Here is a 26,502-nt window from a genome sequence, read left to right as displayed (position 1 = left end):
AAAACATTTGGAATGTTTTAAAAAATACAAGAAATATTGGGTATAAAATCACTCCATTCACTTTGTTAAAAAAAGGAAACAAATAAACATATGTCACTGTTCCTAATCAGAATAATGATTTGAATAAAGTTTTCCCTCTTAAAATAAAGCATAACGAGGAACCAGGAATGCTCTTTTAACTGTCTTACTTTGACCCCATGCTTATAGTTAATTACTCAAAGAACCAGTGGTTATTTGTTGTGTCCCGGCATACAGAAACGAGCAATAAATTTGCGTGTCTCATAATTTGCCAATTATTTCATATTTTTCAAGAGCAGTGATTAAATGCGCACAACTTGAAACAAATGTATCGAAGCGGCAAATTTTATGATAATTTTCAGGGGACGTAACTCTGTTTGTAAGCACGGAAGTCGTTCCAAACGAAGAATGTCCCTAGTGATTTTGATTCTGCTGTAAAACGTAAACTATGTCATTGCGTCTTCATGAATATTTAACCTAACATTAACATGGTGTTTCAGACTATTGAGCAAACATAGGTATATGTTCTATGATGTTCCACACTCTGGAGGCTTGGGCATAGAGAACAATACACTTGAACTGTTTTCGTAATTATCCAATGTGCAGTTAACGTGTTACGTCACTGCATTGTGCACGAGAGCGTCAGATTTTACGTGGTCTTGTTTATCTGTTATTGTAATATTACTGCCGATCACTGATGGATATAAAGACACACAGCACGCATATGCAATTGATGCAAATATTTCTAATAAAGTATGGAGCTAAATGTTTTTGTTTACTACAGTTTGTTGTTACGTTTTTATAGGTTATCAGGTCATTGTGTGTTACGTAACTCACATCATCACTCCCGAAAACACATTAAAGTGAAATAGATTTGTATTTTCATTTCCAATTTCACCAAATAAATATTTAATCTGTTTATTGAATGTATAACCTTTGTTGGGTGGAGTTAGTCTGATAGTGTTATATATCTTTAACAGAGACTGGCTTATATCTCTAATAAACTGACTTTTCATAGATTTAACATTTTCTGAGATAGTTAATTAAGAATAGACATGATTTAAATTCATGTTTGTATGTGATTTCAACCACAAAATTCATGGGTAACAAACCAACATGGTTTTAGATTGTTCAACACCTTAGTATTCAAAAAGGTGAATATGTGACATAGAACTGATCTATGAAAGAAATATTAATATTACTGTACCTATCAGAGATACAATGTTTATATTGTTTTACTGTGGAGAGTTAAAATTTAATTCACATTGTACTCAACAAATATACAATGTTACATTGTGAAGAACTTTTCACATCTTTTCATTGATGAACTATACAATCCATTATTGCATATTAATCAGACTAGAAACCTGTTAATGTTCAGATATGCAATGAGACACAATGTTCGTTAATTGACATCTAAGTTGTCTTGATTTCTTTATTTAATTCTATGGTCTAAAACTGACAAAGGATCTTGTTCTTAAGCTAATAAACGTTGGACCTTAAGTACATGTATATGCATTCAAGTACAAACTGTTTCATTGGTATTTTAGAAGTAAGCAAAATAGTCAGGGATTTATAGGACGCATAAAAATTGACAATGGGCGCAAGAAAATGTATTAGTGCGTCCACAGGGACTCAGAAAAAGTCCAAATACTTTTTGTAAAATTTCCAATCAAGTGACAATAAGTTATCACTGAGTTTGCTACTAGCTGGGTTATGGTATTATTTGCAATTTAATTACTGTAACAATGTGATGATCATGATACACAATACAATAACAGTATTAATAATGATATTTAAGTGTCTGGGACCCCCATTTTGTTGTCCCAGGGACCCTCAAATACTCAAAGTAAATCCCTGAAATAGTTTTATGGATGACAACTTCTTTATTCAATCATGATGTGATTGATGTTTTGGTAATGATCCTTTTATTGCTGTCACTCTTGCTTGACAATGATAGAGATAATTTTTAAATGTTGAATCATAATAAAGAAGTTGTTGATAATGTTGTTAGCTGTTGATGTTGTTACAGATGGAGACCCTGGTGTGGCCACAACACAGCTCGGTGGCAATCAAAGGCCTCCACGAGTTTTACTGTAACCAGGCACTTTGTGATGTCAGCCTCATCGCACAAGACGGAACTACTTTCAAGGCACATCAACTTCTGCTGGCAATCAACTCCTCCTTCTTCCACTGGGTGTTTCATGGTTGGAGGGAAACCAATGAAACAATCACAGAATTCAAGACAAGTAGGTGGTTCTTTGCAACATGACTGAGTGAGTGAGGGAGTTTTATGCCGCTTTTAGCAATATTCCAGCAATATTATGGCAGGGGACACCAGAAATGGGGTTCACTCATTGTGCCCCATGTGGGGAATCGAACCCGGGTCTTCAGCGTGATGAGCGAGCACTTTAACCACTAGGCTTCCCCACCATCCCCTTTACAACATGAAGTCAGTATTGTTCACTTTGATATTGCTAATGGGTACCCACTCATCACTCACTTACTATGCCATCACCCGCAATATTTCAGTTATATCAGGGCTGCCTGTGAATAAACAAGCACCAACGATCCATGAAGAAGAAGAATGACACACAGTTAGACAGGTCACACAGTGTAACTGTTCTCAATTAGGTCAGCCCTGACCCTAACCATGCAGGGGTCCTGATACCAAATGGTACATTTGTATGATCACCTAACTGATATTTTAAACCCCCAGTCTGCTAAGCCATGCTTCATCCAAATATCTGTTTAAACACTACTGATTAAAATGGTCTGCATTTGCTTGCAGGCATCGAGGCCCATGTGCTTGGTGCTCTTCTCAGCCTGATATACCAAGGGGAAGTGAAGGTTCCATCCCTGTGGCCATGGAAGCAGAAGATCCTGGAAGCTGCCACTACGCTGCAGTTCACCACCATAGTGGAGGCCTTACAGAGTGCAGACAGGCTCCTCCCTGGCAGCTGTGGAGGACTCCTGGTTCAGGATAGAGGGCATCAGGAGAACACCAGTTTGACAGGTGCCCTGCAGGAAGTGCAGATAGCTGGGCAGCAAGGCATGATGAATGTGCACACTGCACAGATGAGGAGTGGCTTTAGTGTAACAGATGGTGATGTCCTACATGGTGATGTAAGGGTGAGCTCTGAAGCAGCAAATCCAAGCATCACCAGAGGCTCCACTGTGTGTGCTGTACAGCTTCCCCAACAACACTTGCAGACCAGCCATCAACAGTCTACACCCAGTATACAACTTCAGTCTGTTGGCACTGTACAAACTTCTACCCATGATCCACACATCACAGATGCAGTTGTAAACCAGAGAGGCTCCAGTGACATCCATCTGCTACAAACACTAAATGTGTACACAGTTTCTCAAAAGTCAGCCTCTGCCCATAACACACCTATCACAACTAACCCACAAGGTCCTCAACAAACTGTTCTACTTGAGCCTCAAAGGACTTCACAAAGTGAAACACTGAGTAACAACACACAAGCATCTGTACAGACTGGTTTAGCTGTCTCCACTGGAGTTGCCCTGAGTTCTACTGGACGTGCTGGAGCAGGTTCTCCAGTTCCTTCTCAACCTATCACTGATGGACAACAAGGTGGCTCTAACTATGAACAGGTGCAGGAACAACTTGTTCATAATCCAGGTCAGGACCAGATAAGGAGTCACATCAGTTGTGAGGAATCAACTAGTGATGTTAAGCTATCAGATGTTAGCGATCCAACAACTGTTCATTCATTAAATGTTAATGAGACAAATATTTACAATGAATTTATTGTTCCACAAGTTACATGTTCCTCTGTGCCCAAACAAAGCCCAGCCATTGGTGAGGAGGAGGGTCGTAATCCTCTTCAAAGTAAGGAAGGTAACGGTTTGGTTGATGGAGACACTTCACATATTGTTGTCACACAAAATACTCTTTATAGTGGAAGTGTCCCTGATGGCGTTGAAGATCCTCTAAAACCCACAGAGTGTTCAAGTCAAGCTACACCCAGGAAGACTGGACGAGTTACAAGTAAAAAACAAGTGAAGTCATGTAGCAGTGTATCAGTAACCACAGAAACAAATAGACGACAAACAAGATCCAAAACCAAGTTAAAACGGTTACTTCCTCATCAGTTCAAACCTGTATACAGAGAAGTCGAGGAAGGCAGTCAAAATGTGACCCTGTAGTTGATGATGAAGTGAAGGTGAAGGTCACACAGAGACGCAACACAAGGCACCCTAAACCTACTGCTACAGATGTGAAATTATCCAAAGAATCAAAGTGTAATTTCAGGAAAAAGCACATAAAAAATTAATGCATTTTGCTGAAGGTAAACTAAAAAATCAAAAGAACCTTAAACGCAGTAAATTTGAGTTCAGTGTTAAGTGGAAAAAACTGAAAAGAGCATCTAACCTGGAGAGGATGACAAAGACTTTATGTAGAAGATATCGTATGCTTTTGTTTTTGAAGAACTTGTATTTATCTCAAAACCTCCACCACACCTCCTCACATAGCTACGCATGTACACTCTGCAAAAAGGACTTTAAAAGATTCAGCACTTGGAGACTTCACACAATCTCTGTCCATCTTTCTCAGAAGAGGAAGTTGCAAGGTCAGAGGTCAAAGGTAAAAGTTTTACTGAAAGAGGTGAAAGGCCAAAATAAGAAGAGGAAACCATCGGGAGAATGTCTGCTGTGTACCGAGTGTGGGTCTGCCTACTCCTTAAGGAAAACACTCAAGTTCCACCTGATGCAGGTACATCACATGTCACTGTCACAGGTATGTTTGTCAAGTGCATCATCTCACAGGTATGTTCGTCAAGAGCATCATATGTTGTTGTCACAGGTATTTTTATCAGGTGCATCAAATCACAGTAACAGGGAAGCTTTAAAGTATGACCATGCTTTTGCTTAAGGAATTTTCAATATTTGCATTATTACATGTATGTGATGAGGCCACTTCACACTTTCATTGGTTATGCTTTACAGTGTAATATTCTGCGATGTTACTATAATAGTTGGTGTGTATAATTGGCAAGATGCTGTCATAATTGTTTTATATTTAATAGAGGATGTGTGAACACTAGGATATGACAGTAGTCTCTACTGTTGACAGTTACCCCGGTAGTCTCTACTGTTGACAGTTACCCCGGTAGTCTCTACTGTTGACAGTTACCCCGGTAGTCACTACTGTTGACAGTTACCCCAGTAGTCTCTACTGTTGACAGTTACCCCAGTAGTCACTACTGTTGACAGTTACCGCGGTAGTCTCTACTGTTGACAGTTACCCCGGTAGTCACTACTGTTGACAGTTACCCCAGTAGTCTCTACTGTGGACAGTTACCCCAGTAGTCTCTACTGTTGACAGTTACCCCGGTAGTCTCTACTGTTGACGGTTACCCCAGTAGTCACTACTGTTGACAGTCACCCCGGTAGTCACTACTGTTGACAGTTACCCCGGTAGTCTCTACTGTTGTCAGTAGTCACTACTGTTGACAGTTACCCCAGTAGTCTCTACTCGTTGATTACCACCCGTAGTCACTACTGTTGACAGTTACCCGGTAGTCACTACTGTTGACAGTTGGTGACAGTTACCCCTGTAGTCTCACTGTTGACAGTCACCCCGGTAGTCTCTACTGTTGACAGTTACCCGGTAGTTACGGTAGCTGTTGACAGTTACCCGGTAGTCTCTACTGTTGACCACCCGGTAGTCTCTACTGTTGACAGTTACCCCAGTAGTCTCTACTGTTGACAGTTACCCCAGTAGTCTCTACTGTTGACAGTTTAGTCTCTACTGTTGACGAATATTACCCGGTAGTCTCTACTGTTGACAGTTACCCAGTGAAGTTCTCTACTGACAGTACCCGGTGTGACGGATTCACCCGGTAATCTCTACTGTTGACAGTTCGCGGTAGTCACTACTGTCACTACTGGTGACTGTTGACAGTTACCCCGGTAGTCACTACTGTTGACAGTTACCCCGGTAGTCTCTACTGTTGACAGTTACCCCGGTAGTCACTACTGTTGACAGTTACCCCGGTAGTCACTACTGTTGACAGTTACCCCGGTAGTCACTACTGTTGACAGTTACCCCGGTAGTCACTACTGTTGACAGTTACCCGGTAGTCACTACTGTTGACAGTTACCCCGGTAGTCACTACTGTTGACAGTCACCCTCGTAGTCACTACTGTTGACAGTTACCCCGTAGTCTCTACTGTTGACAGTTACCCCGGTAGTCTCTACTGTTGACAGTTACACCGGTAGTCTCTACTGTTGACAGTTACCCCAGTAGTCTCTACTGTTGACAGTTACCCCGGTAGTCACTACAGTTGACAGTTACCCCGGTAGTCTCTACTGTTGACAGTCACCCCGGTAGTCTCTACTGTTGACAGTTACCCCAGTAGTCTCTACTGTGGACAGTTACCCCAGTAGTCTCTACTGTTGACAGTTACCCCGGTAGTCTCTACTGTTGACAGTTACCCCAGTAGTCACTACTGTTGACAGTTACCGCGGTAGTCTCTACTGTTGACAGTTACCCCGGTAGTCACTACTGTTGACAGTTACCCCAGTAGTCTCTACTGTGGACAGTTACCCCAGTAGTCTCTACTGTTGACAGTTACCCCGGTAGTCTCTACTGTTGACGGTTACCCCAGTAGTCACTACTGTTGACAGTCACCCCGGTAGTCACTACTGTTGACAGTTACCCCGGTAGTCTCTACTGTTGACAGTTACCCCAGTAGTCACTACTGTTGACAGTTACCCCAGTAGTCTCTACTGTTGACAGTTACCCCGGTAGTCACTACTGTTGACAGTTACCCCGGTAGTCACTACTGTTGACAGTTACCCCGGTAGTCACTACTGTTGACAGTTACCCCGGTAGTCACTACTGTTGACAGTCACCCCGGTAGTCACTACTGTTGACAGTTACCCCGGTAGTCTCTACTGTTGACAGTTACCCCGGTAGTCTCTACTGTTGACAGTTACACCGGTAGTCTCTACTGTTGACAGTTACCCCAGTAGTCTCTACTGTTGACAGTTACCCCGGTAGTCACTACAGTTGACAGTTACCCCGGTAGTCTCTACTGTTGACAGTCACCCCGGTAGTCTCTACTGTTGACAGTTACCCCAGTAGTCTCTACTGTGGACAGTTACCCCAGTAGTCTCTACTGTTGACAGTTACCCCGGTAGTCTCTACTGTTGACAGTTACACCGGTAGTCTCTACTGTTGACAGTTATCCCGGTAGTCTCTACTGTTGACAGTTACCCCGGTAGTCACTACAGTTGACAGTTACCCGGCGTAGTCTCTACTGTTGACAGTGTAGTCTCTACTGTTGACAGTCACCCCGTAGTCACTACTGTTGACAGTCACACCCGGTAGTCACTACTGTTGACAGTGGTAGTCTCTACTGTTGACAGTTAGTAGTCACTACTGTTGACAGTTACCTTGGTAGTCTCTACTGTTGACAGTTACCCGGTAGTCACTACTGTTGACAGTTACCCCAGTAGTCACTACTGTTGACAGTTACCCCGGTAGTCACTACTGTTGACAGTTACCCCGGTAGTCACTACTGTTGACAGTTACCCTGGTAGTCACTACTGTTGACAGTTACCCCGGTAGTCACTACTGTTGACAGTTACCCCGGTAGTCACTACTGTTGACAGTTACCCCGGTAGTCACTACTGTTGACAGTTACCCCAGTTTGACACTCTGGGTCACATACCAGTACATGAATGAAATGACCAGTCCTCACTGAGAGTACTTATCACTTTCCATCCGAGATGGACAAAGCAACATGCCAGGTGTCTTTGTAAATCTTGAGTAGATGCAGCTGCTTATAAGATTTCTCAGATTTTGATTTGTGAAAGTTTATTGTCAATGCATGTATACAGGGAAATGTTTCAATGGAAAATGTTCCACCTTGACCACAATTTCTCTTTCAGGTTGAGATGAACTCAGCCCTCCTAGTCAACTGTGAAATTGAAGGCTGCCATTTTGCCTCTATTGACTATGGTGAACTGGAACGCCATGCTAAGCTGGAACATCCCGATGTGAAGTACAAGTGTACACACTGTCAGAGGCCTCGGATGTTCCACCTGAAGGCCATGCTGGACAAACACGTGATGAAGGTTCATGGCAACAAGCCCATCTTCTCGTGTACACAGTGTGGCCAGGAGTTTGTGAAGTACGTCCATCAGCAGGAGCACGAGCGAGACCAGCATGGCATACAACATTCAGTGAAGGTGATGTATGAGCTGCTGCTGCTGCTGCTGCTACACAAACATAGTGGCCACTTAAACCATGCTGATGAAATTTTGTCCTTTACATTACTTTATGTTTCATCTGGCCTAGATCTTGATGACTTGACTGGCATTTAGTTCCAGACCTGTGAAGATCGGGGTTGGAATAGGTCTTCAGCAACCCATGCTTGTCACAAGAGTTGTCTATCTGGGTCTGGTGGTCAGACTCGCTGACTTGATTGATACACATCATAGTGTAGATCAATGCTCATGCTGTTGATCACTGGATTGTATGGTCCAGACTCGGTTAATTACAGGCCGCCGCCATATAGCTGGAATAGTGCTAAGTGCGACGTTAAACAACAACCCAACTAGCTAACCAACGACTTCTAGTTCCAGACATAAAGTTATCATTTTAGAATTATATATCTACCAAATCTAAAATAAAAAAATCTAAAAAGAGCCCTGAACATTTCTTAATTTTAGGAGAAATTTCCTAGAGCAGAGGCACGCTACACATGCCAGATCATTCTAGACTTGAGACAGACCCCTTTTACAATGTATTCCCTTGTGTCTGGCAGACCCATTACCAGATGGCTAGAGGTAGAAAGAGGATGAGGCCTTTATCTGAAACTCCCTACTTGTATATTTACTGAAAATATTCCCTATTTACTGAATATGACTGTAGATAAGCCAAATTTTGAGGGAAAAAAGCAGTCTGTAGAAGGGAATCGGCTTATCTACAGGTTACACTTACGTCAAACCTTTTTCTGGTGGTAAGAAAACGACATCGTATCATATTGCTTCTCATGAACGATTAAGAGAAAACAACTTTGTCGGAGAAGACATCAAATTTGCGATTGAATATCACTAGACAAGATTATTTGTCTTTTCAGTTTTAATTTTTTGAAAGCGTTGGCTCGTCACGGCGAAGACCTGGGTTCGATTCCCCACATTGGTACAATGTGTGAAGCCCATTTCTGGTGTCCCCCGCCGTGATATTGCTGGAATATTGCTAAAAACGGCGTAAAACCACACTCAGTCAGTCAGTCAGTTTAATTTTGTGAAGGCACTGTATTATATGCAGGGATTAAGATTACCATGTGTATTTGTGTTGTAAACAGAGACAGAAATAGCAATTAGCTGTGCACACGTTATTATACAGCTGGTAATTAGTCATCTGTCAAGGCAACAATTGACTGAATATACAATGTTGAACAGTGTCAGTGTATATCACCATATAGGACAAGCAGTAGTGCTCCAAACACTGGGTTAGTGGTAGTTGTAGTGGCTTGTACCTTCTGTATGTATATGAAGGTCTTATGTAGAACAAAAGGAACATGCGTCATTTCTCATCCTCAAAATGCATGGACTGTTTTACTGAAAATCTATGACAGATCACTCTGTGGAATGGGGACCTGATTTTATCTCCGCCATCCATCATTTGTAGCTTACTTTTTTTGAACTGATACTTTCAAGTTTGATGACATATAATTTTGAGTATAGCTAATATTGCAGGAAATGTTCTCAGTAGTCAACTAGTTTCACAAACTGAAACATAGAATGAAACCTGAAACATGTTTTAGTACTAGGTTTTCTTGGTCGTGTGATTTCTGGATGGATGATATTTGACTATTTTAGAATTGATAAACCAATCTGCTTTTCTATTTACAAATTATCGCCATAATATAAGTGAGGTGAGGTGAAATTGGGTTTTACGTTGTGCTTGAGAATATTTCGCTCATATGACGACGTGCATGCGTGTCTATGTGTATGTGTGGCTGCTTGTACTAGCCCAGACTTAAGCTGGTTTTATAGTGCTAGCCCACTGAGATACCATACCGCAGTGAAGCATGAATACCCCACTCAGACACATTATACTGACTCCGAGCTGACCAGTCCTTGTTGTACCCATTAATGTTGAGCGCCAGGCAGGGACCAACAAGTACCATATTTTAACGTCTTTTGGTATGACGCGGTCGGGGATCAAACCCGCGACCTTCCGCTCTCCGGGCGGACGTTTTAACCACTACACCACGGAGGCGGTCCCATAATATAAGTAGTCTTGGAGTCAGTTCTGTGATGACTAGATGGTGGGGGTGGGGTAGCGTAGTGGTTAAACTGTCTCCTCGTCACACCCAAGTCAAGGGTTTCGATCCCTGACATGGGTACTATGTTTGAAGCCCATTGGTCCCCTGCTGTGGAATATTGCTAATGTTCACTTACAGGACTTTGCCTCTGTACAACTGATCTGTCTCTATCACTGTCTTCTGACCGTAATACTTCCTGTGTTGCAGCTGTTTAGATGTGATGTTGAAGGGTGTGAGTACGAGACTGTCCGCAAGTTCTTCCTGGAGAAACATAAGCGTATAGGTCACACCGAGCACAAGTGTCCTCACTGCAACTTAGTCGTCAAAACAGGAGAGTGAGTTGTCCATTTCTCCACTGACGATAATACTGGGAAAAGTTCTAAGGGTCTCTTAAAACTTGGAAACCTTAGAAAATGTTTTAATGCTAAATCAGTACTCAGGGCGGTGGGGTAGCCTAGTGGGTTACTCGTTACGCCAAAGACGCAGGTTCGTTTCCCCACATGGGTATAATGTGTGAAGCCCATTTCTGGTGTCCCCTGCCATGATTTTGCTGGAATATTGCTAAAGGCAGCGTAAAACCATACTCACTCGTTAAATCATTACTCACCAAAGTATTGAGTATGGTATCTTCCTACGGACTGGGGATTCTATCAACCACAGGTTTGTCGGACTCGTAATCAATGTTTACAGGACATCCATATGTAGCTGGAATATTGTTGACAGGCGTAAAACAACATTCGTCCACTCTTTCATCTTCTATTCTGTAATCGCTTTAATAAGTTATAGTCCTTAGTCAAGACTGGATCTAATCATCATGGTATAACATCCCTAATTCACCTAGATTATCATCCTTGGTTTGTCAACACTTTATCTGTGGTCATGGAGTTTTTATTTGGGCTTTAATCCCAATGTAAGCTTAAGTAAAATACAGTAAAATAACCGAATTACTGTTAAAAAGACATTAAAGAACCAATAAACTTTGTTTTTTGTTACTCTTTTAACCATTACATATGAAAGATTTGTGGTTAGTCTTATGCGGAACACCAAATTTATTCTTTAAAAACTTGTGGTTAATTAATACCGGCGATTAAAGTGGTAAAAAGTAAGCCTGCTTTCCCTCTCACCATACGAAAACCACAGACAGGTTTACGTAACTCTGTCGCCAGAGCACTGCAGTGGCGTCATATGAGGAACGATTTTCAGTTAGTTGTATAGAAAATATGTAGCACGCTCATCATTTTGATGATTTCTCGACATCAACGAAGACATGCCGAATCGTTGCTTTGTCGATCAATTGCTCCTAGGGGTCGGGCGATGGTGTCCCCATGCACAGATTTCCACAGGACCCGCAGTTCGTGCTAAATGGGTTATGTTTGTAGAGTCGCGAAGCGGCGCTAGGAAGCCTGAAACGATATCTTACTTGTTTTCAGATCGCTTCACGGAAGTTAAAGAATCAAAACTACTTACTAGTTGTAGTAAAATATGCATATGATTGATGACCATAAAGATTTTCTATGACACAACTTGTAACATAACGATTTCTTCCTCGGAAGTGAGGTTGTGGTCAAGTAACAATAATATTGTAAGTAGTATTATAATGACACTCCACCTCGCTGCCACGAGATAAATTGTTATGATATATGCTATGTCATGCAAAATCCTATTGGCCATCAATAAAATACATATTTTATTACCAGTAGAAAAGTAGTTTTGATTTTGTAACGTGAAAACAACCCTAAATACCATATATCCTCAGACTGGCTGGATGTTCCGACAGGGCCGGTATCATTTAAAAAATAAAAAATCTGTTAGAATTAATGAGATTATAGTTTGTTTTCACTCAAGTTAGAAAATCAAGACTACTTTCTACTCATAGTTAAATATGTATTGGAATCATAACCAAAGCGGAGTTTGCATGACACAACTTATAACATAACGATTTCTTCCACGGAAGCGAGGTGGGGGTCGAAGTCACAATACTGCGGATAAATTTCTTGCTACATTCCCATGGTTAATGTCCACTCACCAGTATGTAGATACTAGTCAATGTGCGTCTTTATATTTGGTCTTATAATCCTAATTAGTTTATTATCACACTTGTATGCATTTTGAAACTAAATAAAAAGCAGGACGATCTGCTGATACTTATAGTGAATTTATAACAGAACTGTAATATCTAGACATTTTATAGTTTGCCAATGTGAATCATAATTCGCGACACACACCCTAGTGCATGTTGTCTGTCTCATTACACTTCCTGGGCGAAAACAATGATTCTGTTGAATGCTACTACGACAAATGAATAAAACAAAATGCAAATATTAAAATTAAAACAGATTAAAGTTATAGGAACAATATCAGGCCATTACCTTGTTCGAGGAATGTATCCATCAATATCCACAGAACTGTTCCAAAATGATGTGTCTTTTAACAGTTTAATATACTAAAAAGTGATAAAACTTTTCAGGTATTGGTGTATAGTCTCATTGGTCACCCAAGATAGCACACCTGGCAACTAATTGCATAATGTCTGCCTTTCTTTAAAAACAGTAATTTAGTTAGCCAATAATGGGCAATCAATCAATGTATTGCCGGTTAATCCTTTGAAAGAAGGACGTTGTTTTTACGCAGACACCCGACCGACAGAGTGTATTCAGTATAGATTAGTAAATCTACATACATAAACACTACCTTTTGACAATTCCGCTGTGTAAGATAAAAGAAATTAATCAATCAGCGTGTTATCGGTTAATCCTTTGATCGATGTTTATAATGTTGAATATTTACTCCAGACACAAGAAATGCCAAATGGGAACCTTTGTAGGGTAATCTAAGTGTGTTACCACTAATTATACCTGTTATAAAGCATCGACCCTCAAAGCTATTTAAAGCCTTCATCTCTCTGACTGTTCCAGTACTCTTCAGAACCACATCCGATTTAACGATGCACCTTAACATCCGCAGTACTCTTTCCTCTGCACCTTAACATCCGCCCTTTCCTCTGCGACATATGTGGAATGGGATTCGCCAAGGAACCTGTTCTGCGACTCCATGTAAAGAGCAAGCACAACCAGGACAAGGAATACAAGTGCCAACACTGTCCATATGGTACCAACATCCACTGGTACCTAGCCAGTAAGTAGTGTTATCCATATGGTACCAACATTCACTGGTACCTAGCCAGTAAGTAGTGTTATCCATATGGTACCAACATCCACTGGTACCTAGCCAGTAAGTAGTGTTATCCATATGGTACCAACATCCACTGGTACCTAGCCAGTAAGTAGTGTTATCCATATGGTACCAACATCCACTGGTACCTAGCCAGTAAGTAGTGTTATCCATATGGTACCAACATCCACTGGTACCTAGCCAGTAAGTAGTGTTATCCATATGGTACCAACATCCACTGGTACCTAGCCAGTAAGTAGTGTTATCCATATGGTACCAACATCCACTGGTACCTAGCCAGTAAGTAGTGTTATCCATATGGTACCAACATCCACTGGTACCTAGCCAGTAAGTAGTGTTATCCATATGGTACCAACATCCACTGGTACCTAGCCAGTAAGTAGTGTTATCCATATGGTACCAACATCCACTGGTACCTAGCCAGTAAAGTAGTGTTATCCATATGGTACCAACATCCACTGGTACCTAGCCAGTAAGTAGTGTTATCCATATGGTACCAACATCCACTGGTACCTAGCCAGTAAGTAGTGTTATCCATATGGTACCAACATCCACTGGTACCTAGCCAGTAAGTAGTGTTATCTATATGGTACCAACATCCACTGGTACCTAGCCAGTAAGTAGTGTTATCCATATGGTACCAACATCCACTGGTACCTAGCCAGTAAGTAGTGTTATCCATATGGTACCAACATCCACTGGTACCTAGCCAGTAAGTAGTGTTATCCATATGGTACCAACATCCACTGGTACCTAGCCAGTAAGTAGTGTTATCCATATGGTACCAACATCCACTGGTACCTAGCCAGTAAGTAGTGTTATCCATATGGTACCAACATCCACTGGTACCTAGCCAGTAAGTAGTGTTATCCATATGGTACCAACATCCACTGGTACCTAGCCAGTAAGTAGTGTTATCCATATGGTACCAACATCCACTGGTACCTAGCCAGTAAGTAGTGTTATCCATATGGTACCAACATCCACTGGTACCTAGCCAGTAAGTAGTGTTATCCATATGGTACCAACATCCACTGGTACCTAGCCAGTAAGTAGTGTTATCCATATGGTACCAACATCCACTGGTACCTAGCCTAGTTATCCATATGATACCTAGCCATTAAGTAATTTTGATCCATATGGTACCAACATCCACTGGTACCTAGCCAGTAAGTAGTGTTATCCATATGATACCTAGCCATTAAGTAATTTTGATCCATATGGTACCAACATCCACTGGTACCTAGCCAGTAAGTAGTGTTATCTATATGGTACCAACATCCACTTGTACCTAGCCAGTAAGTAGTGTTATCCATATGATACCTAGCCATTAAGTAATTTTGATCCATATGGTACCAACATCCACTGGTACCTAGCCAGTAAGTAGTGTTATCCATATGGTACCAACATCCACTGGTACCTAGCCAGTACGTAGTGTTATACATATGGTACCAACATCCACTGGTACCTAGCCAGTAAGTAGTGTTATCCATATGCTACCAACATCCACTGCTACCTAGCCAGTAAGTAGTGTTATCCATATGGTACCAACATCCACTGGTACCTAGCTAGTAAGTAGTGTTGTAATTTAGCCGTCCCTCATAACAAACAACATGTATCTGAACAGCAACTCAGGTCCTGGAACCATGGGAACCAGTTAACCTGTCTCTAGCCAGGAAATTAACATACATTCATGATTTCAGTCAATCTTCTGCTCTGAGTATGCTACCTTGGTTCTTTTCCAGATCATGTATTCCATCGTCATGGTGTCCGGGCTGATTTTGACAATCGCAAAGAGCTTTCCTGCCCACATTGTAATGTGAAATACCTGACAAACAGCTACCTACAAAAACACATCCGCAATGTCCATGATCGAACATTCAAGTGCACATGCGACGTCTGTGGGAAGAGCTACAAGTCGTTCTCCGCCATGAGCACACACAGGAAGATCCACCAGGACGGGGAACAGAAGTGTCCCTACTGTGAATACAGCTCCAAGACCGGGGAGCACATGAAGCTCCACATCAGAACACAGCATGTGTTCAAGGGCATGAAGCCCTACCAGTGCCCGTACTGCGCCTACAGCAGTGCCATGGGTGGGAACGTCCGTAAACATGTGATGCACAAACACCCCGGGGAGGAGGTGCGTTACAACACCGACAAGGAGCAGATACTGTACATGCAGCTCACAGAGGCGCAGATGGAACGGTCGAGTCGGGAAAAGGGGGACGGTGGGGAGAAGGCAATGTATTACAGTACTGAAGACCTCCAGAAGTTACCGGCATGAAAGGCCGAATGTATCCCCGTTTTTTAACACGTTCACTGCCTATCACGAGTATAATCGTAGTATCAATTCTGGCCGAATTTGCCACTACAAGTTATCTCGTAGCTACATCAGTGGTATTTTAAAACAAGTTGCACATGTTGCCAAAATAGGCACAAGAAACAAACGTCTCCTGGCGTTCTTTGTTACCGTCAGGAAACAATTGCTTCTTGTGCTGTTTTGCCAACATGTGAAACATTGGTTTTAAAATACCACCGATATAGCTACGAGATAACTTGTAGTGGTGGCAGTCAACGTGTTAAGTGAATCATGTCTCAGTTGTATGACATGACTTGAGTCATGTGTATTTTATCATCAATCAGGTCTGGTGAGGTGGAATGGTGCGTGTGAGTGTGTGCATGCATGCGCTCGCATGTTTGGTCTTGTGTTCCAGACATTGTTTGGAATTGATAACATCTCCATATTTCACCAAATCAGTTTAGTATTTTTTGTCCAATTATTCCATTCATAGCTTTATTTTATTTGATGTTTTAAACACATCTTGCTCAGTGCAGTATTTGAAATACCTGCCATGGTATCTCTCCTGCTTTTTTGTTTTATGTCAACTATTCTAAATAAAATGAAGACATGTTACTCATTATAAATGAATTATTTCCACTAAAAGAATTGTAGACATTGGGAATTGGCTATTTGCCTGTATAAAGCTGTTTTAACTGGTAAGCATCCTGAAGAGACCTTTTCTCTTACTGATTATTACATTATCACTGATAAAATTTGTGAACTGATTTTAAGATTCACTGTTTACAATTGTTACTTGTGTGTGTGTGGTGATTGGGGTCAGGTATATGTTCAATTCTCAGTTTACGCCAGACTTATGTTATTTGTTGGTTTATGTTTTATAATGATATATTCTGGTTGGTAGATGGTTAAAAAATATTCATATTTATCATTTTATGTATTATTCTTCTATAATTGTCTGTAAAGCTGCCATTTGTACAGTGTTATTTAAGCATGCCCTGACTCAAGTGTCGGACCAGTTGCATATTAGAGTTATTTAGGCTCCTGGGTTAGCAGAGAATGTAATGAATTGTCCCACTAATAATGGCCTTAAGAGTTGATGGAAGCTGTGATTAAATATAAAATGTTTACATTGTGATGTTGACAGTTCTAAGTTACCTTTTCAAGGCTGCTATTTGACAGCAGTCTGTAAATAATACTGTCTGGATCAGCCATGCAGTGCTTTATGTGATGAGTAACAGCCCAAACTGTCAGGACATACCGTAATGAAATCTACCAATTCACTCAGCCTAACAACCCCGATATTTAGTATTGTATGACAAGCATGGGCTTCAACCCAGAATCCCAACATGGAACTACTTTCAGAGGAGTCTGATTGAAGTTATTTAGACATACATGAATGGGAAGATTCTGAGGCACTGTAGATATACAATACCAAATATTTTTTCAGCATAAAACACCAATTAAGTCATACTGGCATTTCCAATTTTACACAATTTTTACTGTGAAAAGAGTGAATGAGTGAGTATGGTTTAAGCCACTTTTAGCAATATTTCAGCAATATCAAGGCAGGGGACCCCAGAAATGGGCTTATAAACCTATATCTGATTTTGTCTGCAGTAAAGTTAACTGCATTAACTGGTTTCGAACCCGCAACCCTTCGCTCTCTAGCTAGGCGGGGTTTTTTCCACTAGGCTACGAAGGATCGCTCTGAAGAATGAGATTGTTTGTCAGTATGAATCATGTGTTCCTCACAAAATGCGCACGTGCAGGACAAGGGTAGCGCATGCAGACCACGTGCATTGAGCATGCGAGGCAACTTGTTGGTTGCATGTCGCATCCCAGTTGACACCGGCTTTTCCATCTTTTGCAGGCTGTTCCATCAATGTTGTTCTGCTCAGTACAGGTACACAAAACATTTGCACAAATTGAACATAATACATATTTGTGTTTTACATTCATGATGGTTCATAAGTTTGATAAAACACTCCTCCTCGGGTTTTGGTAGCAAATGTAAACCCGCGGAGGAGGGAAAATCCCTCCGTGGGTTTACATTTGCTACAAAAACCTTGGGGAGTTGTGTTTTATCATTTACTTCACACATTGTACCCGTGTGGGGAATCGAACCCGGGTCTCTGGCGTGATGAGCAAACACTTAAACTACTAGGCTACCCCACTGTCCCCTACTGTGAAAAGAACCCTTGTTCTCAGTATTATCACGTGTGTAGTAGATTCAATATCCTTTGTTTCTATGTCTCTTGTGTTCAGAAGAGGATGTTGATTTGTGTCAACATTGTTACTGGATTTTAGTTGACTCAAAAGATTTTTGCCAGTTGTGTAATACTGCACTCAGCAATGCTCCAGCTGTATGATGGCTGCTTGTACATGTGAAGTCTTTCCACGTTATATATACTTACATGTGTATGCCTTGCTATTCCAGAAATGAACCAGATTGAAATACATACCTGGTACCAGTATTAGGAAGTCTGTACATACTCTCCAAAACTAACTCTATATTTTGGGGTCAAGATGCCTTGTAATTTAGGGTGCTGTAATTTGCTGTGTTGAGTTGTGTTCTGGTGGTCTCGAATCCCAAATCACATGGATTATGTTTTTAGATTTGTGAGCACCATGTCCATGTGCCTGGATTTAAATAAAAGTGGAGCCCTGCATCACAATAAGTTGACACGCTCTGAATACTGGAATACGGTTAAAGAGGTGTAACCAACTCACTCACTATATTCAGTATGTTTTCATTGCCTTCCATCTTATATCAGTGCCACAATCTTCATTCAACCACTACAGTTCAGAGTACAAACAAATATCTTTTATCATGCAACACTGCCACAACACACTGCATGGAATTTTAAAGTTTTATTTCAAGACTAACACAATCTGTTGCTTCTAAATGGCGATAAACTGAGTAGAGAATGGGAAAATATGTGCTTTCCATTCTTTGGTTGAGATAATTGTGATGTTTGACGATGTATTTACATGAACTTTTTGCCAAAGTCTGCTGATTAAAAGACTAGTATTATTTGTGAGTATATGGTCTGTTTATACATTGTACTTTACCATATTGTTATAAATTTATCTCAAACATTCGTCTGCTGGTGTCTTTTCTTTTACTTTGGATTATTTGTGAGGGGATCATATTGTGTTGGAGAAAGAACTATTCTTTATGATTTCTTTGCAATGATCTTTCTCAGCTGAAGGACTGAATGTGAATGTTTTTATTCCAGCATTGGATGAGAGACATTGATAACAAGGGAGATAATCTGCTTCAACACAGCACTAATTATAATGTCACCCTGCAAAAACATGACTTTCTATTGGAAATTATTGTGGTTTTACAGTGTAGCAAGCAAAGTATCGAAGTCTAGTACAGCAATTACTAAATAATTGATTCTTGACCAGGCAAAACATTGATTGATACCCCCGGTAATAATGGCAGACTCTACGTTTCACTCAGTCACTCAGTGATATTCCAACAATGTGTTGCAGTCATAAGAGGTGACTTACGGGATCGGGTAGTCAGGCTCACTGACTTGATTGACACATGTCATCTTGTCCCAATAGCGTAGATCGATGCTGATGCTGTTGATCACTGGATTGTCTGGTCCAGACTCAATAATTTACAGACTGCCGCCATATAGCTGGAATATTGCTGAGTGTGGCATAAAACTCAACTCACTCACTCATAAATAACCCAGTGATTCATATGCTGAGCAACAATCCACATTGCCAAGGCATGATGATGCTAAGCATCGGTTACCAGGAAGCTGTCCTTACCCAGAATCCCCATGAGTCTGTGGATGCACAATCAGCCTGGTAAACAATGGCAGGTTGTCTTCCAAGCGTGATGCACCGTAAGCAGCCATTGTCATCATCTGATGCTGGTTTTTAAAGCACACGTTATGAAGACAACAAACGACAGAAATGTTACTTTGTTTGTAAATTGGGTTTAATTCACTCAGTGTGAACATGAATACAGTGAAAAACATTAAATATCGTTTACATATTGATCAATGCACAGGCATAACTAAACTGGCATAAAACAAATTACATCAGTAAGCATCCGATAAACCATCACATTCACAGACAAAGAGCTAATTTCATGTACTACACAATATATCGATTGTCCTTACATTAACAGGACATTCTGACTACTGACTTCTCAAGAAATTGTGATTTGTTCAAAGTTTTCAGCACTCAATAATACAAACATGATTGTTGCTATCAAAGTAAATACACACAAGTGATTCCATGGCATTTGAACAAATAACCAGATATGACAGGGTAATACAACATAACATTATGTTATTGGTGAAACTTCAGGGTGTTTAAGGTCTATCTTTTCCTCAGTACTTAAGGTAATGGGTAGATTCCTTTAAGACACACGGGCTAGTGTTTGGGGAAAATGTTCTTAATACTTGTCATCTGAAGTTAGCTTAAGTTACTCAGGACAAGGACTGCCCCAGCATTGGTCCAGAGGTCCAGATCTATAGATAAGAAAGAGACTTCCCCAGCATTGGCCAAGAGCTGGAGATGTACTGATAAGAGGAGAGAGCATGAGAGAAAAAGACTGTGTACATGAGAGCCAAGTGTGCAAGGAGCTAGTTCAGGAGGATGTTCCATGTGCCTCACCACACTGATGGAACCCAGAAACTAAATGTGCTGGATACACTGTTGTGTTGTTAATACATAATGTTAGTGTGTCAACAAATTCTCCTTCAGTACCAGGTCACATGAGAGACCACATGATATTGCACATGCGCAATCGGGTTTCAGTGCAAATGTGAACTCGGGTAGAAGTCAAAGCCTTTGTTGATCAGCTCTTCAATTCTTGGAATTTGTGTGCTCTTGTGTTTTGTGACTTTCTTGGACATTTGGATTTGTTTACTTGGAACTTTGGGCACGGTTTCCATTCACGCTCGGCGCATGTAAGTCCCATTTTGTCAAGTTCTTCTGTCCTCTTACCTTCTCCCCCATGGCTTCACCAACTCGGGGTACGGCCATCTTGGCAAAATTACAAGATGAATTGTTGGGTTAGTCTTTGTCTGCCCAAAAGCGGGAGTCGAGACAAGAACTTTTATCAGACCCAAAAGTGAACAATGGGGAAGAAATTGTTTCAGAGGAAACAACCCCGTGTGTTGAATGTAATAACATTGATGAAGAGAAAACTGGTGACAGTATCTCTATTGGCGGTCCAAAAGGGACCAGTGGTCAATTTGACAAACTTTCCACAAGTGTAAGTGCTGACAAAGGTGCCGATTTTTTCACACAGGCACTTCATATAATGGAGAAAAATCAAATGGCAGTCATCAACAAAGTTCTTGACAAAGTTACAGAACAAGAAAATCACATCCTTTACTAGCCAGAGGGCTCTCAGTGCAACGAGTCTATTTATAGAACCGACGACAGCGCTTCACAGCAAGGTCTTGCAAAGGCGAGCGAGCCAATAGCTAGACCTAGCACCGCTCAGCGGCCCTCAGAACAGCAAGCAGCTGGACAAAGTGCTGGAGTTAGCTCCCCTGCTCATCAAAACAATATGGCGGCCCCCAGTCAACCCTCTAAGCGGGTGTGTGATCTGGGAAAAATTGCCAGTGTGTTCAAAGTTTCAGAACAAACAGGGCCACGGATTGAAACAGAATTGGCAGAATTAGTGGAGGGTCTGCTTAGCACAAAGCTTGATGAGAAGCAAAAGTCAGAAATGTTCGATAAACATGCCCGCCCGGAAAACTGTCCCAAGTTGCAACCACCCCGTGTAAACAGTGAGATATGGCGTATCATGGAATCAGACAGTAAGTCGCGAGATATCAGAGCGCAAAAAGTGCAGAACTCCATATGCAAGGGGTTAGTTCCAATGGTAAAGGTGGTGGACACTTTGTGCAATAAGGAAGCATTTGATGTGTCCTCTCTTGTGACACAACTAGTAGATGGCATTGCCTTGATTGCCTCAGCTAATCTAGATCTCAGTTTGAAGAGGAGGGACGCAATTAGAGGGGACATACGTCCTGAATTTAAACAACTTTGTGCCCACACCAACCCAATCACGGAACATCTCTTCGGGAATAATTTATCTGAACAGATAAAAGAACTGACTGACACCAATAAGTTGGTGACCAAGGTACATAATGTGACATCTCATCATTTTCATCCCTATCAAAGAGGTGGCCAAAGCAGACCGCCTGTCTTCAGAGATACAAGAGGTGGCTCACAGAGGGGAAGGGGTCGTTTTTTTAGGAAACAATGCGCGTGACAGTTCAGTCACCCATACAGCCGCATGACCTCAACGAGCTGGGAAAAGGACAAAATTTCTGTAGAAAGAGTGAGTTTTATGATACTAAACAGAGTCTTCCAGTATGTGGTAGGATATCGTATCATCTCGAGACTTGGAAAACTTTAACATCTGACCCTTATATCCATCAAATTGTTAAAGGCTACCACACTGAATTTGCTGACATTCCTTCTCAATCTTCATCAGGGAAACTAAACTGGGAGGTAAACAGGCAAAATGCAACTTCTAGTGTGCCATTTGTCGGGAGAGTCTTCAAGACCTTGGTCTCTCGACCTTGGTCTCTCCGCGATCTATTTCAATTATTATGAGTTCTTGGCGCACAGGTACTCGCAGTCAGTATAAGACCTACCTCAATCAGTGGGAACAATTCTGTATTAAATCCACTTGAAGCAGACCCTGTACCCGTGATTGGTTTCCTGACCCAGTTGTATGACAGGGGCTGTGGATACAGTGTAATAAATACCGCAAGAAGTGCCCTATCTAGTGTCTTATGCCTACCCTCAGGTACTCCTATAGGACAACATGTGCTGGTTAAAAGGTTTATAAGAGGTGTTTTTAAGTCTAGACCAGCACTCCCCAAGTATCAACAGACCTGGGATGTGAGTGTAGTGCTAGATTTTCTCAAGAAGAAGGAGATGAACAATTTATTATCACTCAGGGACTTAACAGTGAAATTGACAATGTTATTGGCATTGGTCACTGGACAGAGATCCCAGACTCTTAAGTGTTTGAGTATAGATAATATGATCAAGAGTGGAGAGAAGGTAACTTTCAAGATAACGGATTTGCTAAAACAGTCTAGACCAGGCTGTCACTTGAAACCTATTGAGTTGCAAAGATTTGATGTTGAAAGCCTATGTGTAGTTTCTTGCTTAGATGTGTATATAGATAGGACTGTAGACCTTAGGTCATCTCCTCAGCTGTTGATAAGTTTTACTAAACCATACAAAGCTGTAGGAACAGAGACTATACCCCGGTGGTTTAAGACCGTTTTGAGAGAAGCCGGTGTGGATGTGTCTATATTCTCAGGACATAGCACCAGATCAGCCTCTACAAGTGCAGCTTCAAGTGCAGGTGTACCCATGCATCAGATTATGGAAGCAGCTGGCTGGTCATCTACCTGTGTTTTTGCAAGGTTTTATGCCAAACAAGTCATGTCAAACTGCTTATTTGGTAATGCCATTTTATCACATGGATCATCAGTATAAGTAATGGAAGTGTTAAGTCAGATTGAGTTTGAGTGGTTATGTCTTTGACAATTAATTTCTTACAAATAGCATAGCAGTGTTGTAGCATTTCCATAATGTGTTACACTTGTCTTGTGATGTTCAGTGATCAATATATCAGGTATGGCTATGCCTTTCACATTGTTTTCTTTCAACTAGCATAGAAATTGGGAGCTTTTCCATTATTCGTTACAGTTGTGGTTATTATGCTTAATAACTGAGATTTGAGATATCAGGTATATATACGATTGTAATCCCATTATAGGTCATGAGAGAAGGATACTATTGCCTGTACAATAAGGTTGCTTTCTTAACAATCTTGTGTGATACCTGTTGATGGAACATGTTATAAATTTGAAAACTAGTTAGAATAAATATGTTTGATGACACCTTGTTTTATGGTGGTTTTGTTAGGTACTGTGAACTAACTTTAAAATCTCATGTGGTCTCTCATGTGACCTGGTACTGAAGGAGAATTTGAAAATTAAACGAGACTTACCTGTAAGGTGAAGTTTGATATAAATTCTCGAGGTACCAGGGCACAAATGAGATCACATGCCACTCCCTCCCACCCTCTTTTCTGTAGGGTATCCATTAGTTCACAGTACAGGCTTTAAAGACTGAAACCCGATTGAGCATGCGTAATCTCATGTGATCTCACTTGTGCCCTGGTACCTCGGAGAATTTACCGGGGTATATCAAACTTCACCTTACAGGTAAGTCTCGTTTAATTTTCAAATTACATCAGTAAGTATCCGATAAACCATCACATTCATAGGCAAAGACCTGACGTGATGTACTACACAATATATTGATAGTCCTTACATTAACGGGACATTAACAGGACATTCCACCTCCCTATTCCGTACTATCAGAATCACATGAGATGTGCGCATGCGCAGTATCACCAGTTCGTTAGCGTGTTTACCTAGTCTTGAATGCAATTTTCAAGAAGCTTTTCTAATTAGTTTTTTTTTTGGCGACCAAACTACGTTTTCATTGGATTGTGAATATTCATCGTGTGTGGGACTACCTCGAGATTCGTTTGTGAGCTGTTGGAGCAGTTTCGACGTTTCTTCAGACTGTTTGAGAACTTGTTTGCTTGAGACCAATACGGCCACTGGTCGTGGTCAGTGACAATGGCGCAGCCGTCACATGAAATGTCTGATGACCAATTAGCCGGACAAAACAAACGCCAGAGTGAGAATGCTGGGTTCTTTGACATTGTGGACAATCTCACTGAGAAGTCCCAAGAGAATGATGACACGACCTCCACTGGAGGAAAGTCACAAAAATCCATGAAGGGAAAAGGGAAACTTTGTAAGAGTGGAATGGTTGACCCAGATAAGAGGCAGCTGACCGATACCATGCAAGCGCTCCTCGCAAGCCAACAGGGGCAGGCCGACACCATGGCAGAAATTAGGTCAGCGCTATCTATTCTTAGCACGGTCTTTAGTAAGGGACCTGTCGGAGAGTAACGAAAACAGCCGAGCGGTTCTGACTGTCGACAAGATGGCGGTGCCCATGATAGCGACAATGACTCCTATGACAGCGATGATTTCGACAATGTGGTCTCCAAATGCCTCGATGCCGGCGCCGACGATACTGTGGCTGCCGGAGAAGGGAACAAAATGGAATTGTTTCTTGAAGAGATGAAAGACTTATTTGGCCATGAAGACCAAACTGGCGAAAAAATCAATGCTGACCTTGCTAAGTCAGTTGACAAAGGACTTTCCAAAGCGCCAAACATGGATAAGGTTAAGCCGCTTATGGACAAGTATAAACGGACATGTAACACTGAGTATTTGCTGGTACCAAAGACGAACCCAGAAATTTGGCAAGAGGCAAAATCTCATACAAAGACAAGAGACTGCAAATTGCAGCATACCCAAGGGCTACTGGTCAAGGCCATTATCCCAGTTGTCAGCAGTAGTAAATAAAACAGGCGTTGACGCAAAAGACCTGTTGGTGAAATCTAAAGACACTTTAAGACTCCTAGTGGCTGTACAGTCTGATATCAATACAAAGAGGAAAGATATTTTCCGCTCAGATTTGCAAGGACCCTACAAAAAGTTGTGTTCAAATTCAACAAGAACCACCACTCTACTCTTTGGGGACGATTTGCCTAAGCAGATTAAGGAATTCTTTTTCAGAAGAAGTCCTCCTTGGGGTACATATAAGCATTAAAATGTCCATTTTAAAAGCCTACGACAGTTGTAACTATATTTTAATAAAAATATTTACAAAACGAAAAACACGTTTTGTGTTATGAGACCACCCCTACAGGGACCCCACGGGGCCCCCTACCGGCAAGAGCAGGTAACTCTAGCCAACAACCTCGCACCTCACTTTTCATGCTGTCGTTTTCCATGTGAGACGTGCGTGTTGTTCATTGGAGTTTTTCTACTTCGAGCCTTGGAAATGAGTGCTAAAGAATCACCTGTTGTATGTATGGTTCCTTTTTCTCTCGCACGGGCGTTAGATGGAATTGTAGGTTGATTTTTTCATTCATGATTGTTGTAACTTTGTCGGACAGGCTCCATTTTCCAGCCAGGTGGCAGGCAAGATGGCGGTCGGTTTGGCTTCCTTCTGTCCTACGGTTTGTAACTTTTAGGGTTACATAGCTAGGTCGGTGGGTTTTTTTCTTTTAGATTTACTATTGTAGGCTTGCCTAATGTTTTCACTTTCAGGCATGTAAGGTGAGTTGGGTAAGTTTTTCATATTTTTTACGCTGTATATGTTACGCAGGGAGCTTGCATTTTCGCCTCTTGTTCATGTTACATGTTAAAGGGTTAAAATTGCATTAGCTTTTGACAAATGGTTTATCGCCCGTGCGTATTCCGTTTTTGTCTTACTTGTGTTTCATATATGTGTGTAATTTAGACTGTACATCAGTTTCCATTAAAATGGTTCTGTTTGTTACAGTTTCACCCGTGCGTTGCATGTGGTGCCATGTTGCCACCCCAGGATACACACGATGTTTGCCTCCGTTGTTTGGCGGTAGATCAACATGATGATCTGATTTGTGAGAATTGCAAGATTTTCTCTCCCAAGACTACCAAACGTCGGTCTGCAGATTTTTTGTTTTACAAAAATTTGCTGGAGGCGGGGGGAGACTTATGGGCTCAGGACCCACCCTCTAAAGC

General features: G+C 41.4%; 2 protein-coding genes across 3 annotated transcripts; both read left to right on the top strand.

The window, feature by feature from the left end:
* The first annotated feature begins 402 nt into the window (after positions 1–402).
* On the top strand, positions 403–13,394 carry LOC124269986 (zinc finger protein 431-like). Of its 2 annotated transcripts, XM_046704996.1 has the most exons (7): positions 403–459; positions 2,051–2,267; positions 2,810–4,786; positions 7,949–8,248; positions 10,543–10,670; positions 13,251–13,291; positions 13,323–13,394. In XM_046704996.1, exons 3-6 carry the CDS (start codon positions 4,322–4,324, stop codon positions 13,288–13,290), a joined length of 933 nt encoding a protein of 310 aa, XP_046560952.1. In that variant the 5' UTR covers positions 403–459; positions 2,051–2,267; positions 2,810–4,321; the 3' UTR covers position 13,291; positions 13,323–13,394. The 2 variants fall into 2 exon arrangements, with proteins under 2 accessions (XP_046560952.1, XP_046560951.1); XM_046704995.1 differs by lacking the exons at positions 7,949–8,248; positions 10,543–10,670; positions 13,251–13,291; positions 13,323–13,394 and having other exon boundaries at positions 2,810–4,510.
* LOC124269997 (zinc finger protein 711-like) lies at positions 13,318–17,238 on the top strand. The gene is made up of 3 exons (XM_046705016.1): positions 13,318–13,470; positions 15,273–17,078; positions 17,139–17,238. The coding sequence occupies exons 1-2, from the start codon at positions 13,353–13,355 to the stop codon at positions 15,812–15,814; spliced, it is 660 nt and encodes a 219-aa protein (XP_046560972.1). The 5' UTR covers positions 13,318–13,352; the 3' UTR covers positions 15,815–17,078; positions 17,139–17,238.
* The last annotated feature ends 9,264 nt before the right edge of the window (positions 17,239–26,502 follow it).

This window comes from Haliotis rubra, unplaced genomic scaffold, assembly GCF_003918875.1.
Source record: "Haliotis rubra isolate DU_JTF1 unplaced genomic scaffold, ASM391887v1 Scf149, whole genome shotgun sequence".
In the NCBI taxonomy this organism is placed as follows: domain Eukaryota; kingdom Metazoa; phylum Mollusca; class Gastropoda; order Lepetellida; family Haliotidae; genus Haliotis; species Haliotis rubra.
Note: the sequence above shows the minus strand (reverse complement) of the source record. Positions and strands in the feature narration are given on the sequence as shown.

Coding starts and splice junctions, on each gene's coding strand:
- LOC124269986 (XM_046704995.1), top strand. CDS start 2,051: ATGGAGACCCTGGTGTGGCCACAACACAGCTCGGTGGCAATCAAAGGC. Junction 2,268..2,809: donor AATCACAGAATTCAAGACAA/GTAGGTGGTTCT, acceptor ATTTGCTTGCAG/GCATCGAGGCCCATGTGCTT.
- LOC124269997 (XM_046705016.1), top strand. CDS start 13,353: ATGGGATTCGCCAAGGAACCTGTTCTGCGACTCCATGTAAAGAGCAAG. Junction 13,471..15,272: donor CATCCACTGGTACCTAGCCA/GTAAGTAGTGTT, acceptor GTTCTTTTCCAG/ATCATGTATTCCATCGTCAT.